Source organism: Trypanosoma cruzi, genomic scaffold (assembly GCF_000209065.1).
Source record: "Trypanosoma cruzi strain CL Brener 1047053517087 genomic scaffold, whole genome shotgun sequence".
In the NCBI taxonomy this organism is placed as follows: Eukaryota; Euglenozoa; class Kinetoplastea; order Trypanosomatida; family Trypanosomatidae; genus Trypanosoma; species Trypanosoma cruzi.
Window position 1 is genome coordinate 102,722 of NW_001849447.1, and position 15,791 is coordinate 118,512.

A 15,791-nucleotide genomic window follows, 5' to 3' on the forward strand; every position below is an offset into this window, starting at 1 on the left:
AAAAAAAAAGAACGACAGAGAAATAGGAAAAAAAAAGAAAAAAAAAATGAGATAAAAAAGAGGCAGAACCCACATCTCTAGTTGGGGCCAATAAGTGTTATTTGAATTTGTTGTTCTTTTATTGTCACTCGTGGAAAAACAAATAAATAAACTGGATGAAGGCGTAACCGCAAACATTTGACGCCTCCTCATTACTGTTTGCTTTAGTCGAGGCCGTCATCGTCGTCAACCTCCATTTCCATCAAAAAATCCCGGCCTCGACTCCGCCGACACGCCTCAGGGTGAACAACACTGACACCGGAGCCCAATAACAACTCTGGGGTAAAAGCCATTTCACGAAATAACGCCGCCTCCTCTGTGAGACCCACAACCCGCACCACGGGTCGATCCTCCAGCTGAAAAAGCGCACTGAGATTGGCGTCAAACGCGGAGGCCGCTGCTGCTGACTGGCCGCTCTCATCGTACAACCTTAGAGAATGACGACTATGTGCCACCGTCGTCCATGGAAGAAGATAGCCGGCGTAGTGCCCACCAGACCCAGCAGGCATCGTTCCAGTGACCGTGGTCGTGTTATTAGCCCCTGCGGAGACAACTTCCCATACGGCTCGTGGCGTCCCCAGCCAGCGCCACAGGCCCCTACCAACACCACTTCCAAGAGACAACAACTCCTCCTGTAGCTCCCATCGCGTCGTACTTCCGCCAATAGAAAAACCTCCCATTGCCGAATAAGCAACGCATTTTGGCAACGACTTGGGTGTCTCATCTCTTTTCTCCTCTTTTACTTCTGGCATTGCCTCTGCTTCAGCTGTTGACAGTACTTCCACATCCTGGAGAGGCAAAGATGAACCAAAGCTACTGAACTCCGTACATGTACCATGTAATGTAAGCAGATCTAAGAGTGAACGAAACACGGCACAGATAGAAGCAGATCCGACATTTATTCCAAGTTGGCTCTTCATAGATGCATCACACGAGCAGCAACTTTGATGAAGCAGCAGCATCGTCCAGAGCAGCCTCCATGATACAAGATTTTCCGACTCCATAAATACAGAAAATGATTCCTCCTCCTGGTTCAATCCTCTCATATTACAACTAAGTGATTTTTTCATTGTGCGATGCCACACATCAAAAAAAGCAACGGCAATCGCTGTGGCAAAGTTCGCCCGCAGCCACTCCCTGCATTCCGGCAAACGCAACAATAGGGCCTGTATCGCCACAATCCGCAAAGCCTCTATGACAGCTGTAACGTCATGACGAGAGGGGTGCTGAAGAAGATGACGTGCAGTGAAGAAAGTCGATCGGCCTCCCGCATGATGTTCAATTTCAGTCAGTGCGTCTGCCACATGATCGTTGTTCCTAGCATCACCACCAGTGGATAAAGACGACCACTTTTCAAGGGCGTCGTAATATCGAAAAAGAGATGTTTCCAGCACGCGGAAGGCTGTGTTGCGGAGGATGGTAGTCACATCGTTGTGCCTCACGACAACACCACCTGCCTGAAGAGCGGATCCTTCAGGCCCCTCCTCGAGTAGACTGGCTGTCTTCTCCGTCTGCACAGCCCTCACAAGACGGCGTGCGGCACGAGAAAAGGTGCGAAGAATGTTCACTTGATCCTGCAACGGCACCCCAGGAAAGGTTGCGTCAGCACCAGAAACTTTCAGCTTTCGCTCCGCATCGCCAAGCAACCTGTCGCAGAGAGCCTTAAGCACGTGAATCCGCGGCTTGTGAGGCAATAATGAGAAGCAGGAAGGCGGTGGACGCTTCTGTAGTTGCTGTAACTCTCCAATGATGCTATAAATCAATGCCCTGATGCCATTAAAAGAAAGTCGAAGTGGCGAAGAGAAAACACCATCCAAGACGACCGACACAAATTCCGATAATGGCGTGATAAAGCGAAAAATAATTGAAGGATCCTCCAGCTTTAGCAAAGGCTTGACCAGAACCAGATAATCTAAAGAAATCGCCGCCGTCTCAGACGCTGCACTGCAGAAAGAAGTCGGCATTAGACGTAGGAGGAGACGCCTAAACACATCGTCATCCACAACAGGAAGTATCAAAAAGGTTTGAGATTCCTTTCCCACAAATCCTGCATGAGGAAAATACTCATTCGCCTCACATCGTGTTGAGTGACACAAACGCACATAAGCTTCACGGACAAAATTGTTTCGCAAAATCAATGGGATTTCACCCTGCCAAAAAATGCAGTCAATCAAATCGTTACTCGTGGAAACAGAACGTGAACCATCCGACAACGTTTTTTCCGGTGTTAGAGCAACACCACCTCCCGTAGCAAGTAACTGCACCATTCTGTCAAGCACCTGACGCAAATCAAGAGACACCTCACGCTGCGTATCTACCGCCTCATGTAGTAATTTGGGAGTCATGTACTGCAGAAAAAACCCCGGCGAAGGTCCCATAAAGCATCGGCCGTTGGTTTTCAAAGCGGCAAAATCATCCAAGTACAGTGACAGTTGTGGGAGCCATTCGCTGAGAGGAATATCAGAAATGCAAACCAGCCACTCGACAATTACGGGAAGAAGCGATCGCACTCTTGGGTGTCCGATTACGTGAGGAAGTAGCGGTTGCAAAACGCATCTCGCAACCTTGCCAAGATCCTCCTTGGAGATACCGCTGCGCCTGGCCCAGCCACCGCCACCACCAATTGTGCCACCCTTCCAGACTGCGAATCCCAGCCCTTTTAAAATCTCCACGCCCAGTAAGGGGTGCAGAATGTCACTATTTCCTCCATGACTACCGCGTTGGTGCCCGAGTAGAATCGTCAAGACAGTGTCAACGCTTCCAGGCGTCTCCCAGAACCGAGTCGCTGAGTTTTCAAGTAGACGTCGAACATCCGTCGACAGGGCATTGAGGGTCAAACGGGTCGTTGTCTTTGACGGCCCAGACGGCCTGCTTTCCGTGCATCGACTGCCATCCGCCGAATCGCCGTCCGCGGGGAGATGGACGCAACGACCACCACCGGTGCTGCTGAACGGGGCAACAACGCCAATCAAATGCAAGCACCACCAAGCAGCACGCCTCATATTTTCCCCTGAGGCTGAAAGAGAGAGTATATATGTATATAAAGAAAAGAAAGAAAAACAGCACAGAAGAGAAGAAGCCCGCAGGTGGGGGGGTCACCATTCGCAACCAAAACAAAAAGAAAAAGTAAAAAAAGAACGTTTCAATCGAGTTTCCTCCAAATGCAAAAGACGCCCATACTTTGTGTGATAAAACCAAAACTGTCAATCTATCGCACTCTTCTTCTCTCATACCCTCCGCAGAAGAGCACAAGAAAGAAAAAAGAAAAAAAAGGCAAAAAAGAAGAAGAAAAAAAGACACACAAATATCTAACAACAGGCAAAATAAAAGTACCGAATGGCTACACCCCCCTGGTGAAGGAGATGATTCTATTTTAAGAGGCGCATAATCATACCGCATCACTGTTCTCAAAAGATTCATTTATATAAATGTCAGTTTTCTGTCTGCAGTGAAGTTGTCCGGTAGGACGATGCACCATACTGGCTTACATCAGTCAATATTCCCATCATTTCGGCTTGGCGCATCCATACCTCTTGATGTTTGCGCATTACACCCCTCTGAACTCTATTGCTGCAACTGTGATGCTCATCCGTGGCTTCCCTTGGGAGCGAATTGGAAAAGCGGCCAGATGACGACGAAGAGCTTGAAACAATTTCTCCAGATGGCAACAAAGAACGAAATTGCGTCCGAGGCATATGCTGAGAATGAGAACGATGATGCCGTGGTTGATTCGGTTTTCCGTGCCCAGAGACAGTAGCAGGCACAAACGACGATAACGTCCCTCGTATCATACCCGTTCGGTCGGCACTGTGGAAGTGCTGCACCCCATCCTCCGTTGCGCATAGAGCACCTCCGCTGCGAGGAGCAGCCTTGGGCGAATCCAAAACAGGACCATTAGAAGTATCGTCACCAAATTTCTCACCACCCAAAGATGTTGACGACGTCCGAACTCGGGAAAAAGACGCTGGCGAGTTTCCCAAAGATCCAGGTGTCTTCGGTACCGGTTCGTTGCGCAGCTCCTGATGCAATTTTTCTCCTTGACGCATTTGTAACCGCAAGAGCGTGCGTATTGCACTTTCCTTCTCAGCAAGCTCCACTCGCACACTTTTAAGTTCCGACCGCAAGGCGTCAAGAGATTCATCCTGAGCTCGCTGGTTCAGATCACGCTCTTTGCGAACACCTCGCCGTCGTTCCGGAGACGCAGTGTTACGCCACTCTGCCTGCGTCAAGTGATTCTCATGTGCTTTTTTCACTGCTTCCAAAGTCTCCATAAGCAACGCGTCTAGCGAATTCCCAAATATTTCCGTCTGCTGCTCCATGTGCTCTATCAAACGTTCAAAATCGCAAGTGCGAGCCCCATGCAAAGTGTCAATATCATCCCCGGTGGCCTGTGTCGCCATAAAAGGCCCTTCACTGGCCCTTCTTGCCGGCTCCTTGGATGAATCACCGGCAGAACGCCATTCCTCCTTAAGTTTCCTAATGGTTTCATTGCGCTCCCCTAAAATAGCCTTTAACCGCGTCTTTTCCTCTTCAGCTGAAAGCAGCAGCTTCTGAAAATGTTGCGCTCCCTTGTTTTGACGCCCCACAAGTTCATTCCGATCGGCACGAACGACCTCTAGCTCCTCCGTCAGCTCAGAATGTCGTCTCTGAAGTGCACTTGCCCACTCTACCAACTGAGACACACGCTCTTGGGCGCGACTCACACAATCAGTTATGGAGTTCCCGTCGTTTATAGCAGTCAACTGCCCATCAAGCTGCTCATCTTCGACTGGTGGGAAATCCCACACATCATAAGATGATTCCGGATTAAACTTCAGCAGCACGTCTAGTGACTGCATCAATTGACGAAGTTCCTTGTCAACATTTGACAATGTTTTATTCACATCTCTCCCTCCCAAAGCTTTTGCTGCATCTATTAGCTCTGATGCAATCCACTCATGGCGCGATTCACCGCGACGCATTGCAAGCAACACAGATCGAAGTCTTCGTTCCGTGTCCTCACGCGAGACATCAGTTAATGCTGTTCCATCTCCAATGTCACCCTTATATATCGCTGTCTTGTCACTTCCATCAATGCTGCTCGTATTCATCATGCTCGTGTCGCACGGCCGCAGTTCCGACTCGAGTTGCTCCAATTGTTTCTGCAATCGCTGGCCCTCCTCCAGATGTTCCGTGCAAGTAGCCTTCAATCCCAGGACTTCCATCTTGGCTGCTGCCAACTCAGTCTCCAGAGCGCAGCACCGCTTCCTGGAAGCCTCGAGATCTTTTTCGCTTCGCTCAAGTTTCTCGGCTGTGCTGGCAACATGTCGATGAACCTGGCGCAGGGCAGCCGCCAGCTTTTCCTGTCTATTCTTTAATTTATTTTCCTGCGAAAGCCACTCCTCTCGCTCAGCCGCCTGCTGCTCCTCTTTCGCAACAAGGCTCGCTTCTAATTTTTCACTGCGAATGACCTGAGTTTCCAATTCCCTTCTGAGATCCTCGCGCTCTGAGCGGAGACGTGCAATACTCCTTTGCAGTTGTTCACATTCCTTTTCTAAAAGCCCTTGATTCTCCTTTTCGGCCGTCTTTGTCGGAGAATCGTCCTGGTACACCATTTTTTGACTGGCGGAAGCGACAGAACGGCGCCCTTCTATTTGATTTGATGCCTCCTCCTCTTCCTCATTCTTCTGGTCCCCTTTTTTGACCACCTCCACCTGCTGACTCACGGAGCAAATTTCTCCCTTAGACACTACACGCTGGGTGCGTATATCGTCTAAACAACGAGAAAGTGATTCAAGTTGCGAGGGGCTCTTACCATCTGGCGTTGAAGCCGCACGTTGCTGCAGCAATGTCTGTGCTGTCTTACGAGAGCGGAATTCATCATCATCATGATCAACATTTCGATTTTCTACCGCCATCTGCTCCTCGGCCAAAGCACAGCGGTGTTTCCAAAACTCGGCTTCCTCTTCACACATTTTCCCCAAGCCCCGATCAATAAGAGCGCTAAGAAGTACAGGCTCTTCATCGGCCTCCCCATGGGTTTCTTCGTCATCGTCCAAAACCCAGTGTTTTTTTGTGGCATCACACATTCTGCTGTTGCGAGGTACACTTGTTTGTTGCGCTTCACGCCTCTCCCCCTCTGTTACATCGACAGACGACGGACAAGGAAAAGGGAGAGAAGAAAGCTGAGCCTGCAGCGTTTGTTTAAAGCCATCAGACGAAAAAAACGAACTCCCTTTTCGGTATTGAATGGGGCGCTTTTCTTCTTGTTGGCTATGATAACTTCTGTTGATACCAGCAGGCATGAGGGGTGCCTTCAAACCTCCGTTTGAAACGCAATTTAAGTTGGTGCAATCCGCAAAAGATCGCACGTGGCGTAAGCCGGGAGAACCCGCTAAAATCTCAGATGATTCCCGCCGTAATTTCGACCCCAAATCGTTCTCCATTAGCAGCCGATCGCCGTTCTGAGAGGCGGAAGCCTCGTCCAATTTCTTTTTTAATGTCACCTGAGAAACTCCTCTAGTCTTGCTTGTGCATGCGTTGAAGCTTTTAGCCGCGGCACCGTTGCTCTTGTAAACCCGCGTTGGAGAAAAATATCCAGGGCCGCCTCTCGCTTCCGTCGCCTCCTCGCATCGTCCAGTGGCCGTGCTGGGGCTGCGGGGGCAGCCGCTAATACACGTGGGTGATTTTTGCGCCGGCATCGCACCATTCCCCATTCGTGAAGCCCGCGTCTCAACGGCACACAAAACACCAGAAGACTCACACAGTCGAAAATGCGACTCCTCGTCGCGCAGCAAATTTCCAGGCATTTTGACGTCGCCCTCAGCGCTACTGACGCTCATTGACAGATGCCCCCGTTGCGACAGCAAAAACGGCGTTGGCGGTGACGGACCCACAAGGACAACAGACGGCACGCCGTCAGAGCCGGATGAAGACAACCGGAGCCGCGGCTGCAAAAACGGTGACAGGACCTCGTCTGTGACGAAGGCAGGCTTGGTGGCGCGCGGTTGAGCCACTAGTGCAAAATCCGAGCCTGCACCACTCATCGCCCGCCACCCGCAACGCCAAACAGGAATTTCCACGTACTCTGCTTGAAGCAAATGCCTAACACCAAACAGAACAAAAAGCCAAAAGAGCGCAAATCCCACAGACACACTTACACACAAACACTCCATCGAATTCGCTCCAACCCCGTTCATTCCATTTCCCCCCAAAGTCATGCATTTCAACTTGAGAGGTACAATAGATACAAAAAAATATATATTCCCCCCTCCCCCCCCTATACTAACCCATTTTTTTATCACTGACGATACCCCACACACACACCTCTCTCAGTCTCGCTCTCTCTGTCTACAAGAGCAACAAGTCATTCATTTTTTAGCGTCACACTTTTCCTCTGTCCGTCCTTTCATTTTCGAGAGTAAGTGGACTCCATGCGCACACACACAAAAATGCACGCTAATATATACAATATAACACCCAATAGACTAACTGGTATTCATCCTGATCCCTACGGGTGCCAGGGTTGGTTTTGGTGGTAATAACGACTGCGTTAAATTCCCCTTCTCTTCTTGCTTTTGCTCATCCAGCCAATTTTTTCTCTGAGCCTGTACTTCCAGCTCCCGGCGACGCACGGCAAGCATCGCAGCTTTTCGTCGCCACCATGAGAAGTTCTCATAAAAGAAGCGATCCTCAAGATGAAAATCTTCTGTTTGTCCACCATTGCTCCATGGAGCACCAACCGGTGCGTTAGCATAGGGCCAGAAGCGGATGCCGGTTTGGTCCATCAGGCAAGTCCGCCACTCCCACTCCTCGTCACGGCAAAAGAAGAGTGCTCTGGCAGGCTCTGTCATGTGACACTTCAGAAGTGTGGCGCTCTGTTGTGGACAAAGACGAAATGACGCCTCGCTTGCCTGCATAAACGATGTAACCGTTTGTACATCTTCTTCCACACACTTCAGCGGATTTGCGCGCCAGTAGTAGCAGTCACGGCTAGACGTCACTGCATCTTGAAGCGAGGGCAGAGCCTGATAAAGTGGCGCAAAGGCCCTAAGAACGGGAGCAGGAATGCCATCGCGGAAAATGCCTTCCAGAGGCTGCTTAAACTGATCCATTCAATATTTTTTCCCGTCCTTCGCCTTGTTGCTGCTGCTGTTATGTCTCCGTGACGTGCCTTTCCCAAAAGTGCACGCACACTCTCTATAAATTTATCCCTAACGTGCAATTCTTCACTCATTTCAAATTTTGTTTGCCCGTGTTCAGAGAGTAAGAGAAAAATAATAATAATAATAATAAAGGTCAAAAAAATAAAAATAAAAAATAAAAAATAAGATACTACAATAATAATAATTAAAAAAAAAAACACTCATTGCGCAACATATCACAAAGCATCCGTAGCGGACAAAATACAGTAGCGTAGGCAGTGTAGAGAAGATTGCCCGGGGTACTCAGCATGCCATCACTGCACTTTATGTACGTAGATCTCCTCCCTAACGTATCACACGACACATCATGACCACACACGAACAAGGCGACACGATGGAAGTGAAAAATGGGCACAGATTCCATCCCCCACCCATTAACTCTGCCTTTAAAAGACGAATAATGTACCGCGTGAACACCATTAAGCTCAAATCCCCCATTCCGACTAAATCCCGTCCCCTCTTCTCTTCTCCGGCCCTCATAATAATAATAATAATAATAAAACGAGAACTCACCCAAAAAAGGGAAAAGAGTCAAGAAAACAAAACAAAAAAAAAATAGAAGATGTGAACCCCCTCCAGCTGCTTTATTTAACACGCAGCTCGATACTCTCACGTAGTCGCTCTGCCTCTAAAAGCGCCTGCTTTGCAGCCTGGCTACGCCGGGTATAAATGCGTGCCACAACTGAAATAAAAAGGGTGATTCCGTAAAAGATGGCCCCGTTAAAACACGCACGAGCCTTCTCGTCGATATCCCAGCCATTTTCTACGCTCGTAATATGAAATGAAACCGCACGCGCACGGAACATGCCGCCAAACAGAAGAAGAAGAACAATGCCCATTAGGGAGAGGACGGCGCAGCAGTTTGGGCACGAGTCGTTCGCCATCACTACCCCTCGCAAAAACCCACTTCTCGAGCAACACTACCAACAGCCCGTCACCCTAAGCCTTTGCACCAAAAATAACAAAAAAAGAAAAGAAAAACAATTAAAAAGAGCATCACAACGAGAGAAACCACCACCACACTCTTCCCATTTCCCCTCAGCAGTGTATAACTGTGTTTATATAGAAAGATAGGTAGATAGATACGCCAACGTCTGTCGCTGTTGTTGTTGTTGTTTTTTTGTCCCCAATCACCGCCAACGGGGCGCCTTCAGGTCGCGAGTGCACAATGGAACACGCAAACACGCACAAAGAAAAACAAACAAGAAAAAATTTAACTTTTGGAACACACTACTCCATCCTCTCATTATCTAGCTTCCTCTCACAGCCCCGCCGTTCTTTTTTGTTGTTGTTGTTTTTCTTCGCCCCAGCAGCAAAAGCCATAGAATCAATAAGAAAAAAAAAAAAAACACGCAAACAAAAACAAATAATGCACCAATTAAATCAACATAAAAGGAATAGTAAAAAAAAAAAAAAACGATTTCTTTAAAAAAAAAGTAAGAGGTAAAAAAAGAGAAAAGCAGAGTCCCAAAAGTGGAAAACAATGCATTCCCATCCAACAAAAAGTAAAAGTCGCCACTCGTGTTCATATGTTTCTCTTTCCTTTGCTGTTTCCCTACATATATATATGTATGTATGTATATACAAATGTATATAATTATTTTCCTCTTATGTTGTTCCTAACAACGCGTTTTTGCGTTTTGTGATGATGACAAAAAAAAAAAAAAAAAAGACGACGGGATGGCATATAAATCAACATTCGGCAGAAAAACGCGATGGAAAGCATGGAGCAGCCCACACACCCACACACATACATGTATATATATATATACTATATGTTATATATGAGAAAAAAGGCCGGATAATAGCCACATCTGGTTACGGCGATCAAAGTTGCCCGGTGACGCATCGTACTTAGATAAAAACCGTGCATACTGAGGAACGAAAGCACGCTCAGAAGAGGTGATGTGGAAAAGACGCTGGAACACACAAAAAAAGAGCAGACAGAAGGAGAAACCAACATATTCAGAAACGCCATTCTTCCATCCCTCCTCCTCCCCAGCACCACACCATCCGGATTGCTGCCTACCCGCTCATTTATTCAAAATTTCCACGACGCAGTCAATGAAAGGGCGTGCAGGACGTACCGCGTTGCCTGATTCTTTTTTCCTTTTTTTTTGCTCTTCTCCAGGATTTTAGAGTGTCGTCGTTCCTTTCAGCTGCCCTCCTCATGTTCCTTCAGGTAGGCGCATCTCCACCGCACAGTGAGCCCACTTTACTGAGAAACCATTCCACCCTAACCCATCTCACCATCAATCTCTTCAATGTTGTCCTTTTTTTTCTTTATGATGTATTTCTGCCATTTTATTCGTTTTCATCTTTTTTTTTTTCCTTTTTTTTTCCTTTTTGCATAACCCACACCTTAGACTTTTGGTTTACCAGGCAAACTCTTTGAAGAAATTTCATCACGGCAGACGCCTTGTTCATGCAGGGCTGTTGCCATTTATCGACGGCATATGGAGAAGTGTCGAAACGAAGCCTCGACATACAGGACATTTGGGTGTGTGACGCATCAACTCCTCTGCACAACCCTTGCAAAGACACATATGACGACATGGCATGACTGCGGTGTCCTTTGGGACGGTCAGACAAATAACACACAATCCATCCTCATCTTCCTCGCCTTCATGAGGCACAATGGTGGTTCCGAGCATCACCTCCGGATTGCCATTAGCCGCACCCGGGCTATCTCCATCCACTCCAAATAAGTCTTCTACCACATACGCTGAACCCCCAGCAGTAATAATCTGACTGATTACCCGCCTCTTTGGGTTTTCAGCAAGATCCACCGCGGTGTGTTCCGTGTGCTCCACAATCTCCTCAACTGGAGAGGCATTTGCGCTGCTATTCTCCTGCTTACGTAATTCCTTTATACGGTAACGCAAAACAATGACACACGGCTGCTGCTTGGGGTAATGTTTGTTATAGACACGCTCTTTTTCCTCTAACTTGGACACATCAATATGCACATTGATCTCCTTATTTTCCTGTGGCCCTTCAAGCGTGAGACGCGGCGGCTCCATTTTGGGCTTGTTTGGCATATAAAAAACCTCTCCCCCTCTGATGTATTCCTTCACACCGGTATGAATTTCGTATGACAAAAAAGGGCAGACGCTTGTAACGCGAAACTTGAGTCGCTGCATAGTTGGATCGTAATCCACTGAAGAGGCATCAATAGTTGCCAACATCTTTACAATTTGTCCCTCCTGAACACCCCGTTGATTGTTATTCGCCGAGTTATTATTGTCGGCGTTTCCAGAAGGAGAAGAAGGCTGCTGCTGCTGCTGCTGTGCTGCTGCTGGTGGTGGTGGTGGTGGGAGTGTTGGCGCTGGCCGCGATGCATCGTAATTTGGCGCTGTTGGCACATTGTTGCCATTGTTTGGCATTTGACGTCGGTTGCTGTACTGGTTTGCTAGGTGTGGAGGCATGTTGGCTGGAGGTGTCACCGCGTTGCTTTGACTACGACGCTGAGAGCGTCGCTCACGCGAGCTGTTTGCCCCCATCCTGTTGAACCTCACCGAGCGTTACGCTAATCCCTTTTTTTTTCCCGGCTGCTTCTATTTCCTTCTGTTTTGATTTTTTTTTTTTTCGTATTCTATTCCCTTTGTGATTTTTCCTTCACTTCTCTCTGCAAATTTGCTTCTTTGCTTCCCCGTCTTCTGCGTACGTGTGCGTCACACCCTTGATTCTCGTTCTTACTTTTCCCCTATGGATCAGACCAGTACCCCCACTTATATTCCACACCAATCTGAAAGAGCGTGAAGAGATGCAAGCACAGTCCGGTACACTCCCAAAGAAAAACAGCAATCTCAAAGATACGGTCACCAAAACAACATCTAAATATATACCCCCGAATAAGAAAAATAAACTGCAAGAGTGTTGTTTTGTATATATATATACAAAGAAATAACAATAAGAAGCAGTTAAAAAGGAGAATGAGCATGAGTGCGTTTACATGTAGCCGTAGTGACGCACTACGGAGGAACCTCGGTGAACCAACGGCGCGCCACTCCGACTGAGAGATCGACTCATCGACGCAGTCTGGGGAGTATTCTTTTGTGGCTTCTGCTGCTGTTGTTGCTGTTGCAACTGCCTTCGGGTGTCCCGATCTTTGGAGGCGGCAACGGCACCTCCCCCGCCAGATCGAGAGGCACGTGTAAAACTCTGACGATGGTTCAGCATACTTGCCTTCATCGCTGCCAGCTCCACTTCCAAGGCAGAAAGACGTTCTGCATCGACGGAGGACTGTGGGGCCGAAACACCCCGGAAGAAAGCATCTACAGCGAGCGAAGGCACTGGTTGGGATGAATCTTGCACCGCTTTTTTCCCAGATTCTAAATTTGTATCAGTCTGCATTGGAACAATGGCTGGCTGTTGTTTTTGCCCCCCTTGATGCTGATGTTGTTCTGGTGTTGGCGGTCGTAGCGTCAGCTGTGGGTATTCTAATGCGGTCCGGTACGCCTCCCTTAACTGAGCCTTCAACAGGGAGTTCAGATCGACAAGGGATTGTTTCTCGCTTGTCAATGCGTCGACATCCTGACGCGTAAGTTGCAGCTCCCTTGCCAAGCCATCACGTTCCCGAAGGAGATCACGAAGATTTTGCTCCAGCTGCAGATACTTCCGCCGCCACAATTCCGCCTCCCGCATCGAAACGGGATCCCTCTCGGCCCCACAGGAAACTTTTTTCACACCACTTCGGTGCCTATCCCTCCTATCGTCATCATCACTGCCACTTTTCTGATTTAGTGTCGCTGGTTTTCCAGGCGATACTCTGCTTCGCTGCTGCTGTTTTTGGTGTTTTTGATCCCTGAGCGCTTTTCGCATACTTTCATAGGCCTCCTTTGCACTTTGGTACTCCTCACGAAGGCGTTGGTCCTCCTGATCCCGCTGATGCAAAACCGCCGTCTCCGCAGAGCGCGCACGCAGTATCTCCAACTGGTAACGCGACAACTCTTCCTCTTTCGCACGGAGAGTGTCGCGCAGACGCTGAATATCCTCACGGGCTTGCAATAATTGCTCTTGTAACTCTTGTACTCGGCGCTGCGTCTCCTTCGCAGACTTTACAACGGGGTCGTTTTGTAGCTCCATAGTGAAGGAGGCTACTTGATCTCGTATCGCCGCATTTGTTTGCTCCAGCTCCAATACCCTTCGCTCCAGTGCTTCCTTCTCGCGGCGCAGGTTCTCGATAAGCGCCCGCTGCCCGTTGGCGTCCTCTGCAAGGTGGAAATGCTCCTCGAGGGCTTGACGCGCCGCCTCGCTAGCGTGTAACTCTCGCGTTAGTCGTGCTGCCTCTGACTGGGACCGTTCTTGTGCCTCAAATAGACGTTTCTTCAGTCGCTCCACCTCCTCCTGTGCAACCTCCACCTCACGACCGGCGTTACGAATCTTTTCTTCTGCAGTACGCTGCACTTCTTGCGCGTGCGCCGCAGTGCGCTGCTCCTCCTCACGACAGCGCTGAAGATCCCGACGAAAACGTTCGATTTCCTGTTCGCACCGGGCCCGTTCTTCTTGGGAGACCTCATAACGAGCCTGTAACTCGCCCATACGACTAACTGCTGTGTCGCCTTTCTTTCTTGCATCTTCAAGCTCTTCTTGCAGCCGCTGCAACTGCAGAGTTAATTGACGCTCTCTGTCTGCCCAATTCCGGCGTCGCTCTTCCATCTGCGTCTCTGCTTGGCGGTAATTCTCTCGCATTTTATTACTCTCCTCCATGAGACGTTTTGTATCGTCATCTCTCTGTATTCGTGACGCCTGCAGCCGCTCTTGTAGCTCCGTTACTTGCGACTGTAGTTGGCCGCACTCTACCTCTAACATGTTGGCTCGCCGTGTCTGCTGACGGATACTGTCCTCAGCGGTGGCAATGCCTTGTCCCATAACGGCATTGTACTCATTCAATTTCGCCTCCAACTCACGTTGTTTTTCAGCAGCCTCCACCACAAAAACTTGATGCTGCTGTTGGAGTGACTCATTTTCATGCTTCAGTAGAGACAATGCCTGAGATGCTTCTGAGTAACGAGACTCAATGGCCGCCTTCTCACTTTGTACGGCATCCATCACTTTGGTGGATGCAACTAGTTTCTCCTCTAAACCCCTCACTTGTTGACCCCATTTCGCTTCTAATTCTTTCGCCAGCGCCTCACTCTTATCCGCCGTCTCTTCCCGGATGTCATCCATTGCTTTAAATCTTTTTAAGTACTCTTCATGTAGACGCTGCTTCTCCGCCTCTAGTGCCGTCTCTTTTTGGCCAAAAGCCTCCTTTAGTTGTCTTTCTTTCTGTTGATGCATCTGCTGAACGCGCTGCACAGTCTGTTCGCGTTCCACCTCAGTCTCTCGAAGTCTTTGCCGTAAATGGTGTGTCTCCTTCTCAAACCCCTCCAAACGCTTGGATAATTTTAACTCCTCCGACTTGCGGCGCTTCAACTCGTCGTATAAAACTTGAAGCTGCGTCGCAGCCTCCTCCAACGCCGCATCACGGTCCTTGATGAGCTCATAGTTAAACTGATAGTCCTCCTCAGTTTTACGTAGCTGCATTTTCAGCGTTTCTATTTCTTCTTCACGACGCTTTAGTGATCGCTCAAGCGTCATAATACGATGTTCTACAACACTCCTCAACTCCGCCTGCTTCTGTTCGATTTCCACATACTCCGCGGCGGTTGTGGTAGACACCGGAGAAGCGCTCTCCATTGCTCGCCCCGCCGCCGAAGAAGCAGCAGCAGCAGCAATAGATGTCGTATGTGCGGCGGGAGACGTCATTGCCATGGGGCTGCGTATTACTGCGCCACCAATCACAGTGGCGGAGCGTCCCACCGGGGACGGCGCGCAAGAAGAATGCGGTGGGTCGAGTGGCAGCGATCTTGTCGGAAGTGAGGACCCCACAGCACACATACCTGCCGCCACTTCGTTTCCGGAATAGCCCTCCTCCATACTAAATATTTTTTTTGTGTGTGCTCCTTGTATCTACAATAATCCTTTCCACACCGATCCCTCCCCCTGCGACCCTTGCAGGCAGCCGCCAACGCGTGTTTGCCCTGGGAGAGCTGAAGGGCAGGCCCTCAAATAATAATAAAGAGATAACAAAAAGAAAATAAAGAGACCCGCGAAAGTCGTTCACAACGCGCAAAAAAAAAAGGCATAAATCATTGCACAAAGAAACAAGTGAGGAAGGTACAACAGTAAGATAAAACACAGGGGGCAATATTATTTTCCACCGTTCCTTTTGTGAATTTTTAAGTGTATAAGAGTTATTCCCCTCCTTCACCTTCTACGTGGCACCGCCCCACTTCCATCATGTCCACGATAAAAGAAACAGAGAAATACTCCCAACATTCACAATAATAATAATAACAATTGGCGCGCGCAAAAATATGGCAAGTCTAATCGTTTTTTTTTTATTATTATTTATTGTTCTTTTTTTTTTTTTTTTTGTGGGTGCCGGAGTAAAAAAGAACACAAAAGAAGCGGGGTAAGAAAAGAATCAAGCCTACTACTATAATCACTAGCGACACACATACATACAGAAACATATTGTATATATATATATATTACTTCACTTCGTCTCGTTCCTGCCAG

General features: G+C 48.5%; 6 protein-coding genes across 6 annotated transcripts, besides 12 other annotated features; all 6 read right to left on the reverse strand.

Moving 5' to 3' along the window:
• Positions 1 to 47: part of a sequence feature (A-rich) that runs on past the window's edge.
• Positions 1 to 15,791: part of a sequence feature (heterozygous, non-Esmeraldo-like haplotype) that runs on past the window's edge.
• Positions 204 to 3,041, reverse strand: Tc00.1047053503939.90 (hypothetical protein, conserved; the record flags this gene model as incomplete). The annotated part of the gene is made up of 1 exon (XM_810166.1): positions 204 to 3,041. The coding sequence occupies one exon, from the start codon at positions 3,039 to 3,041 to the stop codon at positions 204 to 206; it is 2,838 nt and encodes a 945-aa protein (XP_815259.1).
• Positions 3,290 to 3,336: a sequence feature (A-rich).
• On the reverse strand, positions 3,471 to 7,238 carry Tc00.1047053503939.100 (hypothetical protein, conserved; the record flags this gene model as incomplete). The annotated part of the gene is made up of 1 exon (XM_810167.1): positions 3,471 to 7,238. The coding sequence occupies one exon, from the start codon at positions 7,236 to 7,238 to the stop codon at positions 3,471 to 3,473; it is 3,768 nt and encodes a 1,255-aa protein (XP_815260.1).
• Tc00.1047053503939.110 (hypothetical protein, conserved) lies at positions 7,506 to 8,132 on the reverse strand (the record flags this gene model as incomplete). The annotated part of the gene is made up of 1 exon (XM_810168.1): positions 7,506 to 8,132. The coding sequence occupies one exon, from the start codon at positions 8,130 to 8,132 to the stop codon at positions 7,506 to 7,508; it is 627 nt and encodes a 208-aa protein (XP_815261.1).
• Positions 8,294 to 8,313: a microsatellite.
• Positions 8,321 to 8,382: a sequence feature (A-rich).
• Positions 8,701 to 8,722: a microsatellite.
• On the reverse strand, positions 8,807 to 9,106 carry Tc00.1047053503939.114 (hypothetical protein, conserved; the record flags this gene model as incomplete). Its single annotated transcript, XM_810172.1, has 1 exon — positions 8,807 to 9,106. The coding sequence occupies one exon, from the start codon at positions 9,104 to 9,106 to the stop codon at positions 8,807 to 8,809; it is 300 nt and encodes a 99-aa protein (XP_815265.1).
• Positions 9,552 to 9,681: a sequence feature (A-rich).
• Positions 9,779 to 9,818: a microsatellite.
• Positions 9,967 to 10,008: a microsatellite.
• Positions 10,496 to 10,570: a sequence feature (T-rich).
• Tc00.1047053503939.120 (hypothetical protein, conserved) lies at positions 10,646 to 11,725 on the reverse strand (the record flags this gene model as incomplete). The annotated part of the gene is made up of 1 exon (XM_810169.1): positions 10,646 to 11,725. One exon carries the CDS (start codon positions 11,723 to 11,725, stop codon positions 10,646 to 10,648), a length of 1,080 nt encoding a protein of 359 aa, XP_815262.1.
• Positions 11,494 to 11,523: a microsatellite.
• On the reverse strand, positions 12,174 to 15,146 carry Tc00.1047053503939.130 (hypothetical protein, conserved; the record flags this gene model as incomplete). The annotated part of the gene is made up of 1 exon (XM_810170.1): positions 12,174 to 15,146. The coding sequence occupies one exon, from the start codon at positions 15,144 to 15,146 to the stop codon at positions 12,174 to 12,176; it is 2,973 nt and encodes a 990-aa protein (XP_815263.1).
• Positions 15,603 to 15,646: a microsatellite.